At 42.5% G+C, this 27,742-nt stretch overlaps 1 protein-coding gene across 1 annotated transcript in view; it reads left to right on the forward strand.

Annotated features, from left to right (window-relative positions):
• Positions 1-23,842, forward strand: part of GUCY1A2 (guanylate cyclase 1 soluble subunit alpha 2) — a 270,751-nt gene extending 246,909 nt beyond the window's left edge. Inside the window, exon 8 of the mRNA XM_090031757.1 lies at positions 23,375-23,842. Coding sequence (XP_089887883.1) covers positions 23,375-23,582 — 208 coding nt within the window. The 3' untranslated portion in view covers positions 23,583-23,842. The remainder of the gene's footprint in view (positions 1-23,374) is intronic.
• The last annotated feature ends 3,900 nt before the right edge of the window (positions 23,843-27,742 follow it).

Below are 27,742 nucleotides of genomic sequence, written 5' to 3' on the forward strand. Positions count from 1 at the left end.
ACAAAAAAGTCATTAGCATGGCAAACATTAAATAGTTGATTTATACATGCAGCGCAAATAATGAAGAGTACTTAAAGCAACAAAAGGTAATTACAATATTGACAATAAAAAGAGATAATCTTTTGAATTAAACATTTTTCAAGTTTTGGGTTTTTGCTTTACATATTCATAACTATCTTGCCTAGTTGTAGTGAACTGTTGACAGGAGTAAGTAGTAAACATAGTTTTAGAGGCAAAAATGTTAAAGACGCAGCCCCAGATCCTCAGCTAATATAAATCATTTTAACTTCATTGGTTGCAATAGACCTATAATGATATGCCATTTAGTTTAGGGTTTGGCTTTGAATATAACTTCTATAATGGAAATCAGAAAATGTATGTAAGAGTTACTGATCTGTCTACCTAATTTAGACAGAAAATGTTAATATTAGACTTTAAAAGCTGAGCTACAAATTGCATGTCTAGGAAAAAACAAGTGCGATGTTAGACACATTTTAAGGTATCCAAGTTGTAGTTGTATTGATCTACAGGCAGAAGCAATCAGGACTCATGGTAGAGGTGATATCTTTTATTAAACCAACTAGATTTTTGCACAGCAAGCTTTCAGGCATAAAACATCCTTCTTCAGGCATAGGAGAAAAGATTGTAAACGTTCTCATGAATAGAAATGAAGGTTCCTATTTTGACAGGAGAGCTGAAGTTGTGGTAAAATCTCCTGTTTCGAACAGTTCATTTTATATGCAGATTCAGCTCAGAGAAAAGTTGTAACAGTCTGTTTACCTCAAAGTCGTTCAGTTGTAAGCAGGATGTAGTCATATTTCCTTCTGGTTATGGTGTTTCCTATTTCACAGAGGAGTAAAAAGACGGAATGCTCTTCTGGGCAGACATTTCTTATGTGGTAAGGTGTCTCCGAGCTCTGTGATGATGCAAATTACCTCAAACAAAGGCAGGAACAGGGGCTCAGGTTTCAGGTGGCCAAGCTTGCTTCCTGCTTGTAAAATTATGAAGATTTCACTTTAAAAAATTAGCTAAAATTCAATATCTTTCGTGTGTCAGGTATCTAGGCTGTAGCCGTATCTAGAAGCAAAAGGAACGAGGACTTGTGGCGGAGGCGATTATCTTTTATTAGACCAACTAGATTTTTGCAAAAAAAATTCTTTAATTGCAAGCTTTCAGGCACAAATACCCTTCTACACATTTTAACATATTTGTTGCAAACATGTCTAACCTTAAAGAGGAGAGAATATTGTTAGAACCTTTATGTACTCTCTCAATATGGAATAATGCTCAAAATGTTTAGTTGTCTTTTTCACTCGATTCAGCAGCATGATGGCCCACCCTTCAGTCCACTCATACCAACACCACTGTCTCAGGTCACCTACACATCTCTTAATCTTGACTATAAGGTTTGATTGAATTCCAAGGTTCTTTTTGTAATTGGTTTGCAAATAGTCATGTGGGCCTGTTTCCAGCCCTCCCTGGGCATCTTCCTAGAGCTCTAGACTGGCCATTATAAAATGACAGGAGAGCTGACTCTGAGATGTTTGGATTTTATCCTATATTTTGCAGGGAGCCAAAAAGAGTCTGAAAATTGTTTGAAATTTTATCATAATGATTTTATTATTGTATAGACCTTATATACTTATATACCTCTTTTGCTTGGTTAAAAAGGAGTTGATTTTTAATTCAGCTTTGATTGCCTTCCAACCAATTTGGTTTAGTGCTTAAAGATACTATGCCATTTTAACTTGTTCACTGAGCCTCTGAGTGGCATGTCTATATATGCATTAACACGCTTTTTTAAGCGCATTAAATTTAGTAACTCGGGGTACCTGTACATGACTGTGGAATCATAGGATCATAGAATCATAGAAGTAGGGTCAGAAGGAACCTTATAGATCTTCAAGTCTTCAAGCCAGGGCAGGAGAAAAAAAAAAGCTGGACTCAAATGATCTCAGCTAGGTAGGCATCAAGCCTCCTCTTAAAGACCCCCAGGGTAGGAGCCAGCACCACTTCCCTAGGAAGTTGGTTCCAGATCCTAGCCACCCTAACTGTGAAATAATTCTTATGGACGTCTAATCTAAACCTACTCTCCAACAACTTTTGGCTGTTATTCCTTGTTATGCCAGGGGTGCTAGGGGAAACAAGGTCTCTCCAAAACCCTTCTGGTCCCCCCTAGTGAGTTTATAGACTGTCACCAGGTCCCCCCTCAGCCTTCTCTTGTGAAGGCTGAACAGGTTCAGGTCCCGCAGTCTCTCGTTGTAGGGTCTGCCCTGTAGTCCCCAGATCATTCAGGTGGCCCTCCTCTGGACCCTCTCAATGTTGTCCACATCCCTCCTGAAGTGGGGTGCACAGAACTGGACACAGTACTCCAGCTGTGGCCTGACCAGTGTTGCATAGAGGGGGAGGATCACCTCCTTGGCCCTACTTGAGATGCATCTGTGGATGCACGACAAGGTCCAGTTAGCCCTGTGAACCGTGACCTCGCATTGTCGGCCCATGTTCATCTTGGAGTCAGTAATGACTCCAAGATCCCTTTCTGCCTCTGTGCTCTCAAGAAGCGAGTTTCCCATCTTAAAAGTGTGCTTTTGGTTACTACTGCCCAAGTGTAGCACCCTGCATTTGTCAGTGTTGAAGTGCATCCTGTTTTTGCTAGCCCACCTGTGTAACCTATCCAAGTCTTGCTGCAGTCTTTCCCTCCCTACCACCATGCTCACCTCACCCCAAATTTTGGTATCATCAGTGAATTTAAACAGGGTGCTTTTCACCCTGTCGTCCAAATAGCTGATAAAGAGATTGAACAGTGTGGGCCCAAGGACCGAGCCATGGGGGACTCTGCTGCCCAATTCTCCCCAGGTCAAATATGACCCATCCACCACCACCCTCTGAGTGCGACCCTTCAGCCAATCTGCAATCCTTCTGACTGTGTAGGCATCAATGCCACAGTCCCCCAATTTCTTAATGAGGATGGCGTGGGAGATGGTGTCAAAGGCCTTGCTGAAGTCCAGAAAGACTACATCCACGGAAACACCTGCATCCAAGTCTTTTGTGACCTGATCATAAAAGGCAATCAGGTTGGTCTGACATGACCTGCCCCTAATGAAACCGTGCTGGTTGCCCTTGAGCATCATCTCTGAGGCCAGTCCATCACAGATGTGCTCCGTGATGATCTTCTCAAAGAGTTTCCCAAGGATAGAGGTAAGACTGATGGGCCTATAGTTGCCTGGGTCCTCCCTTCTCCCTTTTTTAAAGTTGGGGACCATGTTGGCTATCTTCCAATCATCCGGCACCTGGCCCGAGCACCACGAGCGCTCATAAAGCCATGCCAAGGGCCCTGCAAATAACCCCTGCTAGCTCCCTCAACACCCTGGGGTGGAGAGCTTCTGGACCCGATGATTTGAACACGTCCAGCCCCTCCAGAAGCTCTCTAACCTGCTCCTACCCAACCTGAAGTCTGGGGGCGTTCCCCTTGAGTCCGTCTTGTATCACGGTGGGGAAGTCCCGGTCCCTGCTTAAGAAAACAGAGGTGAAGAATTGGTTAAAGAGGTCTGCTTTCTCCTCTGGCGCAACTACCAGATTGCCCAGAGGATCTTGCAGGGGCCCCACATTTCCTGGTGCTTTCTTCATCCTCCCTACATATTTGAAAAAAGACTTTTTGTTATCTTTGATTTTGGACGCAAGTCCTAGCTCTGTGTCCCCCTTAGCTTTCCTGACAGCCCCCCTACAGGCCCGAGCAGAGGAGGTATACTCCTCTTTGGAGATAGCACCCCCCTTCCTCTGGAGGCTGCTCTGATACGCTGTGATTACAGTACATTGGTGCAGACTTGATTAATTGAGTCTGCTGATGCTTGGCAATTACCACACTCTAGCAGCATCCTGCATCTCGTGTATCAGTGTCCCCATACTTCAAAATGATGATGGGGCACTTGAACTAGAGGTCATCGAATGAGCTTTAGTTCAAATGCCCCTGCTGCCATTTTGAAAGATGAGGCACCGTGGCACTCTAATTAGAGCAGCTTTCAGAGACAACTCCATCCACGCCCAGAGTACATTTAAAAATGCCATCAAATGTGAAGGCTAAATTAATGCAGAGTAGCACATTTTCATGCTTTTTTAATGATGCTAAATGCACAGAAGCCTGTTTTAGTGAGCATTAGTGTAATGTCATGGTTTTGTACATGACACTTTAATGCAGAGTTAAATAGGCTACTGCTCATTAAAGTGCACGTATAGACATGCCCAGTCTGAAAGGCCATGTGTAGATGAAATGAGGGGCATGTGTGTACAACACTTTAAAGTGGGCAAGATGCTTTTGCACCACTTTAATGGTGTTGGTGTTTGCATGTGTCGGCAGCATATTGTGCATTAATTACAGTGGCTGTAACAAATTCTACGGTGTAATGTGCCTTAAATGACTTGGGGCACAGCAAACTAAAATCCCTTCAAGGAGTTTGAGTTTGCTGCCCCTTGAACCATGGAGTAAAGCACCGGGCTCTGTGCAGCTCAGGGGCTCTGCAGGCAGCCTGGCAGCAGCTCAGGAAAGCAGGCTCCAGCCAAGAAAAGCGGTGAGCCTGATCTTCTTCCCCCCATTCCCCACAACCCCCTGCAGCCCCCTGGAGCCTGCCTGCCTGCCTGAGCTGCATGGGGGCCCAGTGCTTCCCTCCATGGCTGCGGTGCCCCCTGGGACTGTCTGAGCTGTGTGCCTGCAGGCAGGTGCCACTTGTGGGGGGGCGCCACTGTTGCCATGGAGGGAAGCACCAGCCCCTCCTGCAGCCCAGAAACCTCTCTGCTCGCTGGCAGGTCACCCTCCTCTCCCTGCCGCCAGAGAGGCAGGTAAGTCAGTAGGGTGGGTGCATGACATGGGGATTTAAAGGGCCCTAAATTGAAGCAGTGTTTTTAAAAACCCACAGCTTCAATTTAGGGCTCCTGTTTTGACTACACATGCCCAAAAAGAGTAAAAAAGAGCATCTTTGCTCTTTCCCCAAGTAAATATTTGAAACAACTCCCAGGAGAAGGACTGTTCTCTGAACTGATCTCTTAGATGAAATTTTGGCATTGTTGAAATAGATGGCAAAACACTGAATCATTTCTGTGGGGTAAGGAGGACCTCCCATATGGTCATAATATCTGGGATAATATTGCAGTTCTGAAAGGTGTACATACTGTATGTTCATATATTCAAATGGGGAAAGAAAATACTACAGCAGAAAAAAAATATTAACTTGGACCCATACTGTTCAACATCTTAATTAATGATGTGGACATTGGAGTCAGGAGTGGACTGGCCAAGTTCGCCGATGACACCAAACTTTGGGGCAAAGCATCCACACCAGAAGATAGGCGGGTGATCCAGGCTGACCTGGACAAGCTCAGCAAATGGGTAGACAAGAACCTGATGGTGTTTAACACCGAAAAATGCAAGGTTCTCCACCTTGGGAGGGAAAACCTGCAGCTTCCTTATAGGCTTGGCAGTGCTATGTTGGATAGCACTATGGAAAAAAGAGACTTGGGGGTCATCATTGACCACAAGATGAACATGAGCCTGCAATGCGATGCTGCGGCTAATAAAGCGACCAAAACGCTGGCGTGCCTCCATAGATGCTTCTCGAGCAAATCCCGGGACGTCATTCTCCCCTTGTACTCGGCCTCGGTGAGGCCGCAGCTGGAGTACTGCGTCCAGTTTTGGGCTCCACAATTTAAAAAGGATGTGGAGAAGCTTGAGAGAGTCCAGAGGAGAGTCACGCGCATGATCAGAGGTCAGGAAAACAGATCTTACAATGACAGGCTGAGAGCCATGGGACTCTTTAGCCTGGAAAAGTGTAGGCTCAGGAGTGATCTGATGGCCACCTATAAGTTTATCAAGAGTGACCACCAGGATCTGGGGGAACGTTTGTTCACCAGAGCGCCCCAAGGGATGACTAGGTTGAATGGTCACAAACTCCTGCAAGACCGTTTCAGGCTGGACATAAGGAAGAATTTCTTTACTGTCCGAGCCCCCAAGGTCTGGAACAGTCTGCCAGCGGAGGTGGTTCAAGCACCTACATTGAACACCTTCAAGAGTAAATTGGATGCTTATCTTGCTGGGATCCTATGACCCCAGCTGACTTCCTGCCCTTTGGGCAGGGGACTGGACTCGATGATCTCCCGAGGTCCCTTCCAGCCCTGATGTCTATGAAATCTATGAAATCTATGAACTGTGTACTGTTCTTGCTGAGAAACCAATATGACAAAACAGTATACATACATGTATACCATTGTATTACTGTGTTTTCTCACATGCATGTGCACCTTTCTCCCTAAAAACAGCTGATGAAAATTGGAGTGCACAGTATATATTAGAAGTAGGGTAAGAGCAAGTTTTGCCACTTATCAGAAGTGGTAAGTGGCAGAAGTTACCAAAAGTAAAATCTGCAGTGATCCACAGAAAGCAGAGCAACAAACAGGCTCAGCTTCTTAGTTACTGCTACTCAGTGACTTATTACAAGGAACAATTTTTTTTTATTCCTCCTTTCAAAAACAAGTTGCATATTATATTCAGTGGCATGTTGTATGTGAGAAATTACAGTATTACATTGTGTTTGCTACTGTACAGAAAAAAAAAGACAGTCCCTGTCCTAAAGAGTTTATAATCTAAACAGAAGGCGACTGACAACAGATGGGTATAGACAGATGGGGGAATGCAAGGAAGCAGAGACAATATTGCTCAGCATCATAGGCAGTAGTAATTTAAGGTTAATTGATAGCATGAGATAGTTTCTTCTTAACCTTTTTGAAGAAGTGGGTCTTCATGTAGAGATTCAAGGCTTGAAGGTGATCCTAGAAAGCTTGAGCTTGAAACAGTAACACTGGTGAGAATAAATAGTAACAATCCAGGATGGGTTGGTTGTATGAAACTTTTCTGTTTAAATGGGTTTATGTAGTTATATAATTCACTGAATACAAAGATATGAAGGCATTTTTGCTGCTGACATTACATTAAATTCATTTGCCATTTTTCCCTCTGTGGTGCTGTATTGATAGAGGTATTTAATTAATATATTTATAGTTATTATAACAGTTTAAAAATAAGTTTGAAATGAAACAAAATGTATTGGGTTCTAATATTTATATTAAATAATTAGAACCACTGGAATTAAATGCCCTACAATGAAAATCCTGCTATCTTTTTTGTGTTTACGGAGTGTTCAGTTAGTATTAGACACATTTTTACTCATTGGCTTTCCAAGTATAATGAAGTATTGTATATTATAAATAATCATCTACTTCCAAATTATAATCACAGTTTTAAATGCACTTTATTACCTTCAGATATTTCCCTTTGAGTCTGTAATCTGCTTCTGCAAGAAGCAGAATTTAAAAATATAAATATAACATTTTCTGTTGCTTAGCAACAACAGTGAACCTTGGGCAGCTTTGCTCCAATTACACCTGTCTGCAAAGAACTCAAAGATGCAAGACAGCAGTCCTTACAAAGGTTGGCTTTGAATCTTTTGGGGATAAAAGCTCATTTCTGCTCAAAAGATCTTGTTCTCTGCTTTTGTCTTTTGACTCAAATAGGTCTTTCAAATACAGGGCTACAGACCCCAATTTGCTCTGAATCACTAGCCCCCACCAGTGGATCTATATTGGAAACAATGGGACTGCTCCAGCAAAACTTTAATTGAAATCATCAAGTACTGCATAGTACTTGTACATATAAAACCCACAGCTTTGTCCACCTTCAGGGGAAGTTGCCAGGAAAGGAACAGAAAGAAAATACATTTCTCCATTCTTTCTGAATAATAGCAAAGCTGCGCAAGGCTGTGTTTAATTCCTTAATTTTGCCTGAATTAAACAAAAGCTCTCTATTTTGCGTACTCTGGGAGCAAGTAAACACTGATTTGTCAGGGTTATTCATGTAGCTTGGAAGAAAGATACTTTTAAATTTATTTTTCCAGATTTATCTTATTTATTTTTCATGTATTTCTACTATAACATACTTAGTTGTATCCTGTTTTCCAAGAGCATTACAATGTAATTTAGTTCAAGATCACAAAGCACTTAACAGAACTGGGTAAATATAATTTCCCTGCATCTCAAACTATTAAATTTAAAAAACAAGGTTATTTTTTGCCTCCCTGTTTCATTTCCCCTGCTTTCCCCAACCATACCCACTGTGTATAACAAAATGCAATAGGCCTAAAGAATTTCTTAAGAAACCTAATATGGAGTGTTAGCATTTTATAGGAAATAATCTCTGCCTGCATAGGAACTACAGAAAGCTTGAATCTCTTTTTTGTAGGTTTTTCAGGTGATTTTAATAGAACCCTAATTAATTTCAGCAAAACCCTATTGATTTGTTTTATATCTGGTAAAGTCTATATACTTTTTCTTTCTACAAGGAACTCTCTACCAACCGGACAGAGTATTTTGATGGACCATCTATCCATCAAACTAGCTTTCTTAGATTAATTATATAATATTTCTAATAGCCTTTAAAATGTTGTTTATTTTTACATCTATCATTTCCTTAAGATGATGCATATATTGTATCCTGAGATATTCTGAATCTAAAATCCATCTATTTTTTTCAGTGTTGTTCTGAAACAGATGGCAGATTTAGCAGCTGCTGAACTGCAGTAGGCAGAAGCAGCAGGCTTTTCCTAAGTAGAAAATACAGTATAAATTGCAATCCCAGAACTGGACATATACCAGCTATTATATTATACTCTGTGGGTGCATCTATACTTGCATTTACTTGAGCCTAGATTTACTGATGTGCAGTAAGTGATTTTGGCTAGGTGTATACATGTGCAGGGACCTGGCAGAAAATTTCTGCCAGGTCACTGCTGCCCTGCAGTGCAAACTAGTGGCCACCAGAGGGAACTCCAAGCTCTGGCTGCAGCTGCTAGCACCTAGCAGCCATCTTTAGAAACCAGTCCCACTGTCTGGCTAGTCCCTTCCCTTCCCAGGAGCAGCATGCCCAGTGCAGGGGTAGCATGTGGCAGTGCCCTTCTTGTCCACTCTGCCTCCCTGTGCCATGGCTGCTCCAGCCCTTGCCTCTGGCAGAGACAACTAGTTACCCCAAAGTGCCATCAAGTCACCAGTTTCCTCCTGGTTCCGGTTGGCATCCTGGGTGAAGGGCACAGGCATGCACAGTCAGATGGTGGTGGGCCTGGATGATGAGAATGAGGCCGTGATGTGTTCCATGCTGGCTCTCTTGGCCCCTGTGTGGTTGTCCTGCTGTTGCTGGCCCTGGGCAGCTGCCAACAGTGCCCAGCACAGGGGCATGGCAAGTGACTGGGAGCTGTGTGGCAGAGACTAGGCTCCACAGCACCTGCAGGTGCAGGGCAGGCTGCTGGGGACATGCAGCCAGCAGGTGGTGCTGGCCCTGTTGCCAAAAGCAGCCTGCAGACAGCCCTGGAGGGCTGACAGGGCTAGGCAGGGGCTGCAGCAGTCTGAAGCAGCCTTCCTTAGGCTTCTTGTCCTGATGGAACTGCCCTGGTTGCCAATGACACAGCAGTGGCTAGCAGCACTGTTAGGGTACTGCCAGGCAGGCGCTACAGGGCTTGGCCTGCCCAAGAGGATACACAGGGCCTGCAATACCTTCAGGCTCCCTGGTGTTTGTGTCCCAAGGCACAAAATGTCAGCATGCTTTTATAGTCTGCAGACAGGGGCTGCCATAGAAACAGCTCAGCCCTGAAGCAGGGAAGGCTCTTAAGCTGCAGTCCCCTAGTGACTGGGCAGACCCAGCAGCAAATTTGTTGCTGGGTCACATCAACATGTGCATTATCGTTAAGTAAAAAATCGTTAAGTAAGTAAATCGTGCTTAAATTTACTATCTGGATTTGCTGGTAGCAAATTTAATTGCAATTAAGGGTTTTTACTGTGCAGTAAGCACACGCACATGTAGACATGTGTACTTATTACACAGTAAACTAAGCAACCGCACAGTAATACATCTTGTGTAGACATGCCCTGTGTGATGTACAATATATCCACATACAAAAGTGGAACACAGAACATTCTCACCTTTGGAATCATGTTACAGTTGAAGTGCAAAAAGGAAAAATATTATCACCAAAAGGGAAAAATACCATCATCATGAATGCCAAAATCACAGAGTAAAACATCAAGAGAATTTCTCCACATATTCTTATAAATCTTTCCACAGTAAATACAGATTGTAGTTGGAGGTCAAAGCCACTTCAGGTTTGAAAAAAATGGATAGATCAGGACATTAAATAAAAAATAAATTCATGAACCATTGTACCTGATTGCTATCTAGCAGTGTTTCTATCTTGTTACCTTAATGATCTGTCATTGGAAGTTACATAGGAACAGGGGAGTTCCCATATCATGTCAGTCTAGTCATCATTTAGTATAGCATCCTGTCTGGCAGTAGCCAATACCAGGGTACTGAAGTTTCAGAGAAATTGTTCATATAGGTTTTCACGCACACTTTCAACCACATGTAGGATTTCACAGTTACAGTACCAGTATAATACATACATCTTTGCCATATAAAGCAATAACAAAACACAGACATGCACACACAATCAAAAATAAAACATCCCCCCCATTCTTAAAAGGATAAAAATTGAAGTTTAAAAATTAAATCATTTTAATTCAGTTTCTAATTCTATTAAATACATTTTATTTTTAAAACTTATTTAAAATTAAAAGCAAAATTCTAACATATAATGTTATACTGTTACTCTTGACTCTGAAAATTACTTATACTAAATAAAAATTATATTCAACTAGTAAGGGTTTGCTGTTTAAAGAAAGGCAAATAATTGAGCTTTAAAAAGTCTATAACTACACTAACTAGTTTGTTAGAATGTGAAACGAGTTATTACTAGCAGAATACTCTTTCATAAACATGGAAAAAAATTTTCATTGCAATGTATTTAGTTAGTGTAGATCAATTAGTTCAGATCAATTAATAGTGCACTCAAATTGGAGAAGCAAATGAAAGGTGAAAAATCCAATAAGCATATTTTCATTATCTATAAATAAAAATGAAGTGTGGGAATATGAAATCTACTAAATACTGTTTTTCCACAACATTCAGTAAAGAGGACAGAATGGGTGGTGCTTGCTGATAGCTAGTTATTCAGTATTTATTGCATATGATCTAAATGATCATGATGCTGGAGTCCCCTGACCGCCAGTTATCTTTCCTACTTGTTGCAGGGGGCTGGACCCGATGATGTTCTGAGGTCCCTTCCAGCCTTACAGTCTATAAATGTATGAAATTTTGAATTCAGTTCAGAAATACTAATTTTCCTGTAACCATAGTATCAGGGTTTCACAAATGTTCATTAATTTATTCGCAAAATGCTAATGGATGACAGTGAGATTTCATAGATTTAATAGATTTTTAGGGTCAGAAGGGACCTTGGAAGATCATCGAGACTGACCCCCTGCCCTGGGCAGGAAAGAGAGCTGGGGTCATATGACCCCAGCTAAGCATTTCCTAATATGTAATCTAAATCTGCTCTCCCTCAGTTTGTGGTCATTGTTTCTAGTTACTCCAAGGGGTGCCTTGGTAAACAGAGTATCTCTTATTCCTTGCTGTTCCCTCCTCCCCCCTGATGAATTTGTAGACAGCCACTAGATCCCCTCTCAGCCTTCTCTTATGGAGGCTGAAGAGATCCAGGTCCCTCAGTCTCTCCTTGTAGGACCTTTCCTGCAGGCGCCTAACCATATGAGTGGCCCTCCTCTGGACCCTCTCAAGGTTATCCACATCCCTCTTGCAGTGCGGAACCCAAAACTGGACACAGTACTCCAGTTAAGGCCTTACCAAAGCTGCATAAAGGGGAAGTATCACCTCCTTAGACCTGTTCATGATGCACCTGTTAATGCATGATAGTGCGCAGTTAGCTCTATTGATCACTTTGTCACAGTGTCAATCCATGTTCATCTTTGAGTTAACTATGACTCTGAGATACCTTTCTGCTTCTGTGCTGCTTAGAAAGTCATCCCCCAATGTGTATGTATGTTGGCGATTCCTTCTGCCTAGGTGCAGCTCTCTGCATTAATCTTTGTTGAACGGCATCCTGTTTTGTTCTGCCCCCTTTTCCAGCCTATCCAAATCTCCCTACCCTCCAATGTGTCTACCTTGCCCCATAATTTGGTGTCATCCACAAATTTGGACAATGTCCTCTCCACGCCTTTGTCCAAATCACTGATGAAGATATTGAACAGCACTGGCTTGAGGACTGAGCCCTGGGGGATACCGTTGCCCACATCTTTTCAGGTCAATACAAACCCATCAACCTCCACTCTCTGGGTGTGTCCCATAACCAATTTGCCACGCACCTGACTATGTAATCGTCTAAGTTACAGCCTCTTAGTTTTTAGAGATGTTATCATTTCCATTTTGCAGGTGGCAACGTGAAGTTTGAGATCAAGATTTTCAAACGTGTCTGCAAATTTGGGTGGCAAGGTTGAGACAACTAAGGCCTAATTTTAATCTAGAGTTCTTTAATATTTCTATAACATTTTGTGTGCTCAAAGCACGGCTACTATTTTACAGGCAGACAGCAGGTGAATTGTCTTGGGCACTCCACATGTCATACAAACAAAACCACCTTTTCTCTTCTTGGACTTCCATACTTCATTCTCTGCCCACCTTTGAACTTCTGCAACAAAGGAGGCCCAGATCTTAAAAATCTAATTCCCACATAGCCTCAATTCATTCTTAGAACACAGTCCACCCAGTCAGAGGCTTAGCTGGTCAGGATCCTTCCTGGGGCAGCCTTCTGACACCTGGAGCAGTGCTGACAACTGCAGTGCCATTTGCAGTGCTGTGATCAGCTGCCACTGTAGTCATGGCTATTCTAGTGCTCTTCCACAAAGCTTATGACTAATGCTGCTGCCCTGGTTACCTTCCACAGTTACATTACTTCCAGTTCTGTCATTTCTTGTGGAATTAAGTTCCATGGTTGAAGCGTTGCGTATAATTATCTTCTTTGGATATTTTAAAATTACTTATCTTCAGGATGTTGAGTAGTTCTTTATTCTTGTATAACAAGAGTATAAGTAAGTACATTTTATTAAGATTTTTCTATAATATTCAAAATATTATCATTACATTACATAACCTGATGGTCAACCATCTAGTGGGATATGGTGTTAATTTCTAGTCACTAGGCACATCTACATGTTCATTAATGTTTTGCTACTGCACATTAAATTTAGTACATTTAATATGAGGTAATAAATAAATGTGCATTAGGCTGCCTTAATGTGCAGGAGTGAAAGTGCACACTTTTTAGTGATGCTTAATACACAGTAGCCTATTTTTCTGTACATTAGGATATTAGTAGAGGTGCACCGATACATCAGTCCATATCATATTGGCATGGATAAAAGGAAAATTGACATTATCAGCAATTAGTGTTTTTTTGGGTTGATGTGGATGATAATGTTGCCAATAAACGCTGCATGCATGAGCAGTCGCAGCATGCACACAGCCAGCCCAGCAAATTTGAGAGCAGTATCTTGCTGGCAAGTCTGTTGGGGGAAGGAGCATGGGGGGGCGCAGATCGAGGCCCCTTCAGTAATGGAAGGAGTGGGGCTGGGGCAGGCACTGCACAGTTGGGGTGGGGTTGGGAGGGGCACAGGACAGAGCCGGCTCATCTGGGGGGCATGGAGGGCATGTGCCCCCTGGATCTGTGCGTGGGGTAAGGGTGGGTTGCTGCTGTACACTTGGACCCAGGGCCAATGCTGGGCTCTTTCTAGCAGGGGGATTGGCCTGGGGCTGTGCTCAGGGTGGGTGGCAGTGATGCTGGGAGGGAGAGGTACAGGGGGGCTATGGTAAATTTTTTGGTGGCTGTAGCTCACCCCATAGCTCTCCTTCTAGTGCCACTGCCGCCCACCCCAAGTACAGCCCTGGCCCAACCCCTCCACCAGAAAGACCCTGGTGCCGCCCCTGACCCCAGCCCACAGGGCAGCCTGCCCTTGTCCCACACACAGATCTGGGGGGCACACACCTCCTGTGCCTCCCCCAGGGGCGTGCACAGTGACAGGAGTCATGCCTCTTGAATGAGCTGCTCATGGCTGTGTTCTACGCCACACCCTGGCTGGGCAGCACCTGCTCCAGCCCCACTCCCTTCCTCACCATGCCTCACCAAGCCTCAATCTGCCCCACCATGCCCTTTTCTTCCTCCCACCACTTCCCTCGGCCCCCAAAAGACTTACCAGCTGGACCCGGCTCTCCAAGCTGCTGGGTTGCATATTAGCAATTAGATCGGTATTGGTTGATATGGCTCGTTAATAATTGGCCATTGGTATTGCCCCCAAAAATCTTTATCGGTGCACCCCTGCCTATTAGCATGGTTTTTGACATGATTCTTTAATGTGCAGTAAAAGAGGCTACTGTGCATTAAAGCTCATGTGTAGACATGCCCACTGTATTTCAAAACAAAGGTGCAGTGAATATTATTTTCTCTTTCATTTTTATAAATCTTAGCATTGTGTTTGCTTGCTTTACAGTGATTATAGAGGCGGCTTTCTTTGAGCTTCTCATAGTGATGTCCAGGAATAAAATGTTCATAGTGATAATGGAGTCAGTCTCCTGCTGCTGTAAGCAGTACTTTTCAGAAGTACCTACCTACCTGCCATTTTCAAAAGTGACAAAGAAAAGACCTATGCTACAGACTACAGTGTGATGTGAACTAGGTTTAAATGGCCATGGAATAAACTAAGCCTTATTTATTAGCTCTGTGCTGCTGCAGCATTTTTGGCTGCCGATACTTGAACTAGTTCATTTAAAGCTATCTCTGTGCTATATTGCAATCTGTACTACAGTCATGTCACAAGGCACATTTAGTCTCAAACCATGTCTACACTGCAGATTTATTGTGCCAGGTAGTGGCATGCTCGAATGCACTATGCTACACTGTGTGCATTAGCTCTCAGACCAGAAGCTTTGGGCCAATCAGCTCAGCCTTTCAGAAGTGCTAATTAAACTGTCAATGGAATCTTGGGACAGTCTCCAAGGAGGACTATACAACAACAGCCCACACTTGTAGGGAGCAGATTAGAAAGGCTAAGACAGTGACTGAATTTAAACTAGAAATGGAAATTGAGGATAATAAGAAGTTGTTATTTAGGTCTGGAAAAGTAGGAAAGCAAATGGAAGTGTGGGGCCGTTGCTTAACAATTCAGGGCAGCTGGTTACTGACACTCGGGAGAAAACTGAACTCCTCCTGAATGACTACTTTGCTTCAGTATTTCATTGGACTAAAGGGAAAATGATGCTAGATTGGATACAGAATGGGCATGATGGGAATGACCACCTTCCTAATTTTGATGTTGAACTGGTGCATGTTCAGTTAGAAAAGTTAGACATTTATAAGTCAGCAGGACTGGATGAACTTCATCTGAGAGTGCTAAAGAAGCTGGCCAAAGTCATCATGGGAACCCTGGTGAAACTCTTTCAAAACCCATGGCACTCGGGGGAGGTCCCTGAAGACTGGAAGAGGGCCAATGTTGTGCCCATCTTCAAGAAGGGGAGGAGCCAAGAACCAGGAAACTATAGGCTAATTAGACTAACTTCTATCCCAGGAAAAATCCTTGAAAAATTCATCAAGGAATCTATGTGCAATAGGCTTGAAGAAGTTAGGATTCTGAATGACAGCCAGCATGGCTTCATTATGGCCAGGTCTTGTCTTACAAATCTCATCTACAAGCAAGTAGCTCACCACCTGGATAAGAGAGAGGAGGTCGACATTGTATACTTAGACATCCAAAAAGCCTTTGATCTGGTATCCTATGATGTTCTCATGGGAAAATTGGAGGATTATGGGCTTAACTACTTAATAGTTAGGTGGGTAGGAAGCTGGATGCAGGGTAGGACTCAGAGAGCTCTAATAATTGGATCTGTGTTATCTTGGAGAGAAGTGGCCAGTGGTGGCCCTCAGGGGCTTGGTCTGGTGCTTTTCAACATCTTTATCAATGATTTGGATGTGGGGGTAAAGAGCTCACTGGCCAAATTCGCAGACAACACCAAGTTATGGGGGGGCATGGTCACACTTGAAGACAGGCTGCAGATACAGGCAGACCTATACAGGCTGGCAAGTTGGGCATATCAGAAGCAGATAAAGTTCAGCATTGAGAAGCGTAAAGTGCTCCATCTGGGGATGAACAATCCCCAACATACTTACGCGCTTGTTGGCACCAAACTGACTAGCACTGTGACTAAAAGGGACCTAGGGGAAATAATAGACCATAGTATGAATATAAGCTGTCAGTGCGATGCTGTAGCCAGGAGGGCAAACAATACTCTGGCATGCATCAACCGATACCCCTCAAGTAAAACCAAGGAAGTGATTCTTCCGCTTTACTCAGCATTGGTGAGACTGCAGCTGGAGTACTGTGTCCATTTCTAGACACCACACTTGAACAAGGATGTAGAAAAGCTTGAGAGAATCCACAGAAGAGACACCCATATAATCAGGGGCTTGCAAGGCAAGCCATACAAGGAAAGGCTGAGGGACTTGGGTCTCTTCAGCCTAAAAAAGAGAAGGCTGAGAGGGGACTTGGTAGCAGCTTACCACTATATCAGGGGAGTACATCAAGGGCTCAGTGAACAACTGTTCACCAGGGAACCTTTGGGGAAAACCAGGAGTAATGGCCACAAACTCCTGGAAGACCATTTCAGGCTTAACACTAGATAAAACTTCTTCACAGTTAGGGTGTCCAGACTGTGGAATAAACTCCCTCCAAAGGTGCAATCACCTACCCTGGAAATCTTAAAAAGGAAACTGGATGGTCACCTCGCTGGGGTCACCTAACTTCAGTTGTCTTTTCTGCCTAGTGTAGGTGGGCTAGACCCGATGATCTTACAAAGTCCCTTCCAGCCCCTTACAGTCTATTAATAACATCAGGCAAATATAGTTATACCACTTCTGGTTCAGGAGACAGTGCACATAAAATAGCACAGCATGTTTGGAAGTGTTGCTGCCTAACATAGCAAGTTGGTGGTATAGACATGCCCCAAATCTCAGTGAAAGTCAAGAGGACTTCGGGTTCTATCACCTAAGGCCTTGTCCATGCTGATTACTTAACATGCAGGCAGCGCTGAGCTGAAACACATTGTGGTGTTCCACGCATGCTGCTTCTTAAACTGGAAATAGTGTAGCCCCATGATTTTGGTGTTGTGGGTGAGCTAATTAGTCTAGGTGCAATGTCATATAAACGCAGCTGAATTACTTCTGGTAGCAGGCACTGGGCAGCAAGTGATTTTCAGTGCAGGGCTGTTGGGGCATAAAGAGTTGGCAGCACAAGCATGCTGTAAATGTGTCTGACACTCTAGAAAGTGGTAAGGAAATATCTTAGTTACCTAGGCCTAGTTCTTTAAAAGGTTTTAGGAGCCTAAAGCTGCTGATAAGGGGACCATTAAGTTGCAGACAGAGTGATTTTCCAGACCTTTTAAGGTTCTTAAACATTTAAACATCTGCACGCTTCACCCCAGATCATTTTTTTCACCCTGCTGGTCGCTTTTAGAACCCAGGTTCAGACTTACATAAATGTTAGGTACTTAAGGAAGCAGCTAGGTCTCTTGTAGGAGTTTTAAGAGTACCTAAGGAGGTCAAATTTAATGCCCGTTAAAATTAATCTGTCCCCATACTCTGTATCTCAAATTATTCCTTCTGTGAGAGAGAGAAGGAGCCAGCAGGCTCCCAGGCTAAGCGGAGGGCCAGCGGCCCCAGGTCCGCAGCCTCAAGGAGCCCAGCAGAAATTTCCCTTACCCAGGTGTGTTGGGAAGGGAGGGGCCGATATTTCCCCCTCCGGTATAAAGGAGAGGCCAGGACCGGAAAGCGGGAGCAACGCAGAACCGGAAAGAGGAGGAGGAGGAGGAGGAGGAAGTGGTGGTGGTGGTGGTGGTGGAGGAGGTGGAGGTGGAGCACGCCGGCGCACGCTGCAGGGAACGCTGAAAGCAACGTTGAGTGCTGGTAGGAGCCTCTGGCAGAGAGCAAAACCCCAGCGGGTTTTTGAACCCAGTTGACTGGCCCCTGCGGGGCGTAGAACTGTTTGTTTACCACCGGGAGCTGGCTGAGCCCGGCGGGAGAAGCGGACCTTAATAACCCTAATAGAGGGGCACTATTGACTTTGGGTACCATAGTCCCTGTAATAGGGGCACAGTTCAATAGGGAACTTAAGTTGTTAAAAAGGAATCTCATTAAGCCCTACAACGGGGCCCTCCGAGAGCCAACTAAGGGGTGCTTGACCCCTCGAAGGTCAAGCTTGAGTTGGAAGGTGGCTGCAGACAGACGGAGCAGCTACACAGATCAGGGGAACCTTCATGGTTGTCATGTTTGTTTTGATTGACCTTTCTTTTGTGGATTATCTGGAGGAACTGTGGATATGTGGCCGGACCAACCGGCTGGCCACCACCCGGTGGAACGGGCGAGGGTGTAGGGGTGGCGGAGTCCTCAGAAACTCGGGACCTCGCGAGACACCGGAGAGACTCATAATTGGACTACATGCTGAAGACATCTGAACCAACTCCATTAATATCAAGTTGGGGTCTCAAACGCGTACGTTTCGCCTGCCACAATTATAGGTGATGACATCCTAGGCAACTGGGAGGCGGCATCTGTTAGGTCCACAGGGGACAGTGATACTCGACACCTTCCAGAAAGCATTTATTTGCTATTGCTATCCTGATTCTTATCCACCTACCTGTGTCAGGTTGCTCTGAAATTTCACACAACCTTCTCTAGTTCTGACACAATTACAATTATCAGGACAGTATGTGCCAAGTAATGAAACTGTCTGCTTTCTTATGGATCAGAGAGCTAAACCAGGTGAGCAGTTACTGCAGAAAGTTGTTCATATAGACTGGTGGTTCTTGAACTTTTTATACACAAGATATCCCTATTTTGGCTCAAGGCACCCCTTGTTAGAGTTGAGGCACTGCTTGGAAAATGACAGCTCTTACTTTTCACTTATTTTATGACTACAGAAAGGTACTAGAGCAAATCTTCTGTTGCAGAAAACTCAAAAAGATTACAACAGGTCAGAATGTTTTTAACACTATGCATTTCTATTTGAAATCTCTGGGCTTGTCATGTGAATCATGTTTATACACTTAGTGCTAATATTATAACACCCTATGTCACCCTTGCAAGGATTTCAAGACATAACAGGGGGCTGTGGCACCCTGGTTGAGAATCACCGTAATAGAATCAAAGGACTGTGTTTTTATTTTATAAATCAGTTGCTGTGACTTCTAGAATTGAACATTATCCACAGTGATTGAGAGGAGTAACTGCTGAGGCTTTGAAAGAAATCCTAAATTTTGTTCCACGTGTAACTTTTTCACATACATTAGGCATGTCTGCACGTGCATTTATGCCATCTTAAATTCTCTGCGCAGTAAATTACTGTGTAATAAGCAGGAATAGGATAACATCTGCACATGCAGGTATTAAAGTGCATTAATGCTGTGTGTGGACTGACTTGGGACAAAAGATAGCCCCAAGTCAGTCCACACACACAGTGTTACTGTGCAGTGAGGTGTCTATGTGTGTTACTGTGCAGTAACTAATCGGGTGTAAATTTGATACCTGCATGATGTAGGTATCAAATTTACACTCAAGTCAGCGTAAGTCACCATATTTACTGCACAGCACGGGGGTGCACATGTAGAGGTGTGCCCATACTGCGCAGTCATTTCAGTTACTGCACAGTAAATGGGCACATGGCGACATACCCAGTAGGTGATGCTATAGTTACAGTGCAGCAGTCTTTGAAAAAGATTGCCAAGAAGTTTGGATTACAGTAAGGGTGCCAGGTACATCCTAAATCACAAGGAATTCTTAAAAGACTTGCTAACGTTTGTTCCTGGAAACAATGAACAGCTCACAAACAGACGATGATTATTTTAGGTCAGTAGGAAGTAGATCATTATTGCAGAAACTAATTCCTGTTTTCACGTGGAAAGCTCAGTTCTGTTTTCCTTTACACCCCATCAGCTTCAGGGAATTTGTAAAACATGTAAGCGACAGCAGATTTGGGCCCGTTACTGATAGCAGCCCTGTATATTATACTTCTCATTTTAATCAGAGTGCCAAGTGCTATAGTTAGTCTTGAAAAGTTCAATGAGAAACTCTGAATAGAATTTTTTAGATGTAGACAACTCAGTGGATCTTTAAGGAGAACTCATGGCTGAAGATATAACTACATTCATGCTAAAAAGTCTTTCAAATATCATTACTCTGCCACTACAGCTCCCCCTACTGTAGAAGAAAAACAAACTTTGGGAAGCTTCAAGGAACAGACATTTAAAGATTTTCTTAAAGTCCTCACTAAGCGAGAGTCCATACTTTTATTCACATATAACAGCCTAGGCTGTATACAGACATTTGGGGGTGTTAGGGGGAACTTAGATCAAGTTAAAAATGGCCACCCAATCTAATGGTTGGGGGGTTGGTGGCTAGCCAGAAATGGAGGGTTAAGGAAATTGGGGAACAACTTACTGTTTTAATTTGCATTGTGGAGACCACTGCAGCCTTTCTTTGTCCCCCAGGCCAGAGAGGAATAGAGGGTTTATAGGCACCTGTACAAGTCATCTAGCCTAATTTCTATGGCGTTTAAGGAGAAAACCTACAATTTTCAGTGGCAAGGCCATTGTCCATTTACTTTACACCATCTTATTACCTTTTCACTCTTTCTGCTACTCATATCCTTCTGTCTGACAAAGTGAGCGGTCACCCGAGAAAGCTCATGGCTCTCTGGATTGGTTAGTCTCCACATTGCAACCCTGCCCTGCCTTCTGCCAGACTTCAGACTAACATGGCTAACTGCCTCGCTTTACTCTTCCATCTGTAATTTCCACCACCTTGTGCCAACACATGATATCTGGGACTTGATCCTTTCTACTTTCTGCCACCTGTGCTGAGCAGCTGAAATACTATCGCATCAAAATTTTGACATTGCAGACCCACTTTGTAGATGTGTAAAGCTCTGTCCCTGAACTGAGCTGAACTGTGCACAATCACAGTCACACTCAGCACAGTCAGTGGCAAAGGTCTGTTCCTAAACAGTAACTCAGAGTATAAAGCAGGCAAATGTAAGGTGTGCAGTGGACAACTACATCAGTGGTGTAACTAGTAACATTTGCGCCCTGAGCAGAACACTTGTACCTAGGGTGCTGGAATGGAGGCAGGGGCTTGAGCAGGGGGCAGATCCATGGGTGGTGGGGGGTTGCACTGATGCACTCGCACCTCCCTTTGATTCCTGCTCCATCCAAAATTTAAAACTAACTGCCTGCCAGTGGCAGCAGCATTTCTAGTGAGGCATTCTGAGGAAGTCATTTGATTTCATGGCTCATTATCATCTACCTGATTCCTTCTTCATTCCACAGGTGTTGACCTCCTTTTTACTGGTCTCAGTTTTCCACCAAGCAAACTAACCTTTATTTTGCAGTTCTGCTGTTAGCTGCTTCTAGTAATGAAACTCCTATTTTACAGCCCTGCAGCTTATTTTTAACTCATTCCAATGAAATTATATTTGTTTCTGCATCAGTTCAGGAGCACACACCAACTGCAAATGCTTCCTCAGCCTGATGAAGAGTATTTATACCTGAAAGCTTGCTAAGGAGAATTTGTCCAACTATTTGAGTTGGTCTAATAAAAGATATCAGATTTAACCAAAGAACCTTGTCTGCCTATGTCCTTAGACTAACACGGCTACAAACCTATACCCTAGGACCCTAGCATATTATTGAAGTTTCTAGTTTATTTTTAACTGGAGAAAAATATGTGTTATTTCATATGTGGTAATGCACCTGATCATCTGTACCCCCTTTTCAAAACTCAAGATGCACTTACGGGCTTGAGGGTCCGGACATGTGGGAAAGGAGCAGGGGCGGAGTGCTGCTGTGAAGGGAGGCATGGCCAATAGCCAAGTTAACTGTCCGATGACCCTACAGCCACCATGGATTTATGTGCTGAACAATGGTGCAAAATCCCATTAATTAACCTGTAGTGCTGCTGCAGGGGTAGGAAAGAGTTGGGCTGAGAAGGGAGGGTGAGCCTGAGGAGGAGACTCCTGCCCCTGCTTCACTTCATGTAGTCAGAGCTTTGAGGCCCCCCCCACCTCCATTCCAGCACCCTGTTACTAAGCCTGCAGGGTTTGTGCCCCAGCTGCCCACCCTTAATTATGCTACTAAGTTCCACTACTGTTTACTGTGTCCAAGAGGAGAAGAGAAATGGTTCTGATGATTCCAGTAAAAGATGAGCTTTGGGCCCATTTGGTCTCATTTTTAAAAAGGAAGATAAGTTTTATTATTTCAAAGTGAAAATAAAGCATCGCTAGGACTATACAAGTTACCCATAAAGACAACAAAGGTAGATAGACCTGAAGGGAGAGAGCCCTTAACTTCAGCAAAATGAATAACCCTTCAGTGAAAGGACCTGCAGACGAAGCTTGTATATTTGACTTTGAGAATATGCAAAGAAGTCAGTTGTTCCTTGTAAAAATCTAGGCTGGCAATATACAGGAGTTACTGTGATTTAATAAATCCACAGATTTAAAACCAGGGACATTTACTACAAATGTTGAGGAGATGAAAGGAGAGGGACTCTGCTGCAAAGGGCAGTGCAAATTTTCAAGCAATTCAGAAAAGATTACAGTATTTTGAACATAAATTTAAAGGCTTGGAAAACTGATCACGATACAATCTTCCAGATAAGAAGCAGGTCTGTGGAAACTAAAGTGGGGAAAGGAAGATTGGATTTGTAACCTGCCTGATTACTGAAGAGATGATAAGAAAGTGCCTTCCTACAAAGATAGGGAGTTGAGAGAATGTACAGGCTGTGTGCCACCAAGATGGGAATGATGAAATAAAGAAAATGTATTGGAATATGGTGGGAAGCCTTCATGAAGGTAAAGGGAAATTCACCTGGGAACAATATTCCCCCTTCCAAAATAAGTTTTGGAAACAATCAAAGAAGGATTTTTCCCTTGATTTGCAGTGGGCTTTGGATGAGGCCATTCAAAAGCTAAATAAATAACCTGAAAGAGAGAGCAGTAAAAACTGTTCCTCAAATTAGACTTGTTTCTTGTTTGATCAAGGCAAATTTATGCTATGCAGAATAATCCTTGCGGATTTAGACTCCTTTTCTTGACTACAGAATGCCCTTGAACCAATACAAATTTTCTTTAAAATGTGTGTATGCCTAGCTATGTTCTTAGTTGTCGTAAATCAAAGTAGCTCATTTGAAGCCAATTTCTAGCCTGTTTACATCACCTGGGAAGCTGGGTCTGGAATTTATTAATATTTGCATGGTAATTTAAGCCAGTTTCTGACTATGGGTTGCACAAAAACATTACTACATTCTTCTAGACACTCTCTCTGGGTTTTTTTTCCTAGGCTTCTGAAAAAAGAAGAAAATTTTATCTTTATCCCTCGGTCCCGTGAAGAGCTTCCAGATAACTTTCCAAAGGAAATTCCTGGGATCTGTTACTTCCTGGAGGTCAGAAGTGGTCAGAAGCAGCCAAAGCCTTCCATCACATCTGCCAGAGTGAGAAAGGTTTCTTACAACATTGGCACTATGTTCCTTCGAGAGACTAGCCTATGAGGCCTGCTGCAGATCAAAGACTCGTCAAAAAAGCACAAGCCCAGAACTGGGTCATGACAGGAGAGTTGGAGATTCTTTCTGTTTCACTGCCTTGTTCTGAACAAGCAGTAAAAGCTTGGTGTAATGTGAGGCAATAATTATTTTAAAAGGTGGGTGACTGCTGTCATTAAACAACCTGGAAAGAAGGAAAAAAAGAAACAAAATACTTCCATTTCCTGAGGAATTATTGGTCATAAATTTAAATTTGGCCCCTAACAAAAAACCACACACATACTCAAATCAATATGAATATTTGAGCTTGATTTTTTTCTCTACAGAAATAGGTGGTGGTTCTCTGTAGATTTGCACCAGCTAAGCAGAATTGAGAGTCAGTTCTGATTATGCATTCTTACATTTAATGTGTTATTCAGTAAGGTAACAATGTTTTTTAACTTTATGAACAAACATTTCATACATATACTGTAGAGTTGCTGTAACCTTCCTGACAGGAGGAATTATAATTCAGTACAATATTGTAGGGATTTTACCTATTTTTATACATATTTCACTTTCTGAACGATTACATTCTACACACTGTAAAATGAGTGAGCTTAGTCAGCTTTTCAGAATAATCTACTGTATATTTCATGTACTCTATCAGAGTGTATTGTTATACACATGGTAAGAAGTCATTTTTTGACTTTTGGCAACAAAGATACCAATATTTTGCAAAAGAAGAAATAATACTTTGGTAAATCTCTTTCCCTGATATGTAAGTTTTAGATGAGCACTGTCTTGCATATATGAATGATGTTTGATCTTTGTCCTACTAGTGATGTGTGTCCAGTCTTTTCAGGACAATGAAAACCAAGGCTAAAAGATTAGTGTCTTGATCGATAGAAAAAGGACTCTTGCACATGATGGACCATATCTCATACCATCAGTTTTTAGATAGAAGTAACCAGTGGAGTCTTTTATTTAAAAACTGCTGGTATGTTGTAGCATATTAAAAAAAAAAAACTCTCCAAAACGCTTTTGAAACACCACAGATGGGTTTTTTTATTCACTTTTAATAGGACTTATATTCATAAGCCACTTAAGAGTTTTTGAAAATCCCATACATTATTACTGATATTACTCTGGCAATTAAATCTGTTGCTGGAGTGGCTGAAATACCCTTGCTTTATCTAATGTAGAATAAACAAAAGACACTTTTTAGCCAGAAGAAAAGAAATAAAAAAGGAAAAAGTCTTACCTAAGCATAATGCAAATAGTTGTTCAAAATTCAGATTAATTAAGGTCTATCAAAATTAAAGACCAATTTTCATCTGGTGAAAATTGGCATCTCTTTATTTTCTTCAATGGATTTATGCCAGTTTGCAGCTGATGAGGATCTGCTCTTAACAAGACCACTGCTTCAGATAGATTTTATTTCTCTGGTTTCACCCTTTTCTGTCAGCAAAGACCGTAAAATTACTTATGCAATTCCTAACCCCGGGGGGAGGGGGAGTTCCTACTCACTTAGGCCAACATTGTTCTACTCTTATGGAAAAGAGTTTATTAGCTGATATTTTCCAGCGCTTCTGGACGAAGATCCAAAGCCTACTAAAATCAGAGAAGAGACTCAGTTTTACTGGGAGCTTGCTGAATGTTTTCCTCTTTTTAAAAATCTGATCAGTAATTTTAAAATCAGATGAGTTATTTGGGTGGTTATGTGTGGACTTTAGGTCCTAACTGAAAGTTCCCATTATAACAAAAAAAAAAACCCTAAACCAAAACATAAATATGGTGTTTTGGCTAAATTATCTTGTTAAATTTTTCCAGGAAGGACATGTAAAAACTGAAAACTGACTCCTTTGACCAACATGCTGTGGTAGGATGCAATGAGTCAGCATATTGTCACCCCTGGCTCTGCAGAACGTATAGAGTCTGCAGTTTCTGGTAAGAATGACTAGGTGAAGAAGAGCTAATTTTGCAGATTTTCTTTATGTGAGATGCACCTGATTTTGTTATGAGAGTCTCTTGCTGCCTTAGAAGAGAAGGGGCTTGGGAACTAGCACTAAGAATTGTTTAAATGTGAATGTCCCAGCCTTCTGTCAGTACACTAAGCTTACTGGTTTCTCTCACGAATCTCAGAGCATTCTTAGGTTCAGAGGTTCAGATGTCTGTCTTCCATCCACTGTGCTGGGAAGCAATTGCAAGCTTTTTGCCATTCTTCCCATTCAAAAGTTCGCTTGGTGAAAACCCTTTGGTTTAAGGCTGCAGAGTTTTCACACAAATTGCAGATACCCCATGGCTTTCTATATAGAAGTGGATACTTTAGCATATAGTCATCAGTTTACATAGATACAGTATGTAAAGTACATTTATTTTTCAGTGAAAATTAATGATGTATACTAGAGCTCCAGATGAAGACATGGTCAAATTTAGCTACCCCACCTCCAGTCCAGGACAGCTGAGACTGTGCTGTTGCTGCCTAATCCAAACAATTATAGCAGCCAGTAATATGTATGTATTGAATTTCTAACCTGTGAAGACATTACCGACATACCTTCACTCTACAGTAGTTTGATCTAAAGTTATCTTATCCCACTGGCCGCATCTACATGGATCGTTGACTGCACAGTAGCCCAAGACTACTGTGCAGCAGCGTCACATGGCAGCAACTGTGATATGATAATACTGCACAGTAGTCTCATGCAGTTGTTGCCATGTGACGCCACTGCGCAGTAGTCTCAGGCTACTGAGTAGTCAACATTACAGAAAACCTGTGCATCAACACTACTCAGGTTACTGCGTAGTCATTTAGTACTTTTTTTTATACAGTATCTGCTGTCTTGTGTATAAACGAGTACTAAATGATTGTGCAGTAATGACTATGCAGTCAGCATCTCATGTAGATGCAGCCACTATCTCCCTCGTAATGCACAGTTTTTAGTTTATTTGATCATAGTATTTCTACGGAAAAGATACATGGGTAGGTAATCTTGGAGATTAGTGCAAAAACTAAGAATTGTTGCTAGAATCACCAAATAAATTAGCCGGCTCTCCAAATCAGCGCAGATTCACTGTACAAGAATATACAGGCTCCACTTTTAATTAAGCTTCCATAAAGTTGCCATGCCCAAAATATCAGTAGTTATGCAAAGTATGCATTGTTTATTTGTGCGATGGTGTGTAAATTTGATTTAAAACAACTGCTGTCCCTAGGAAAAATTCCCTGGCTCCATGTGAGAGAAAAGTATAAACATATTTTCAACACTATTAAACTTATTATTTGTACCTGCTGTAATCGTACAAGTATATTGTTGATTCATTTATAAAGTGAAGGAAATTTTTCAGCCAGAGAAGTGGTGTGAATACAGTAGGATTTTAGTAAGATACTAGATTTCTCCAATGATGGCTCCTGTTGGTAAAAGAAAAACCCTTCTCTATGAAGTTTGCATTCTATGTGTGAATGATTTTATGTGCAGGAGTTGACTTTGGGTTCCCAGACTGCATATGCAAGGAGTGGAAAAGAGTGTATTTCTGTGCAGTGATTAAATGAGTGCCGAATTCAAATATTGGTTTTGGAACTTTCCTTCTACCTGTACAGTAAATGTTCTTTGCATGGACAGGGACTAAGAGTTGTATAACAATTACTTTGCCTAACTGTAAGTAGCAGTATCTGCTGCCTTGAGCTTCCACAAAGACAAAATCCATCCTCCTTGAAGGTGCTGCATACAGAGAAATGTAAGGGAAAGGCTATATGGGCCATTAGAATACATATGACACAAACTGGTGCTATGGGCTTTCCCTCTGCTTCAGAACAGGTGACATTGGGGTAAAGACAGTGAATTTACTACATGACAGGAATCATCACAAAGGCTAAATAATCATGAGGCAGTTGGATTTTTCCTTCCATTTGAACCTCCCAATAGCTCATGCTCTTCAGTGAAATTATATGGAAAGTGTCCAAGAAGATTGGCAAGGCATGGAAAGGCAAGAAGAAAATAGTAGTAGAGAAAGTAGAATGTTTGCAAAAATTAGATTCCCAGTCCCTGTAGTGATACCTGCTATGCAGAGCCACAGGCTCTGACATCAGAGAATTACTGCTGTGTCAGTACTCTGGATCCAGATGTGCAGCCACATACATTCCCCAGGGGACAAGCAGCAGCAGCACACATATTGTGCCACTGCTG

The sequence above is a fragment of the Crocodylus siamensis genome, chromosome 1 (assembly GCF_052110815.1).
Source record: "Crocodylus siamensis isolate JL-2025a chromosome 1, ASM5211081v1, whole genome shotgun sequence".
NCBI lineage: Eukaryota > Metazoa > Chordata > Crocodylia > Crocodylidae > Crocodylus > Crocodylus siamensis.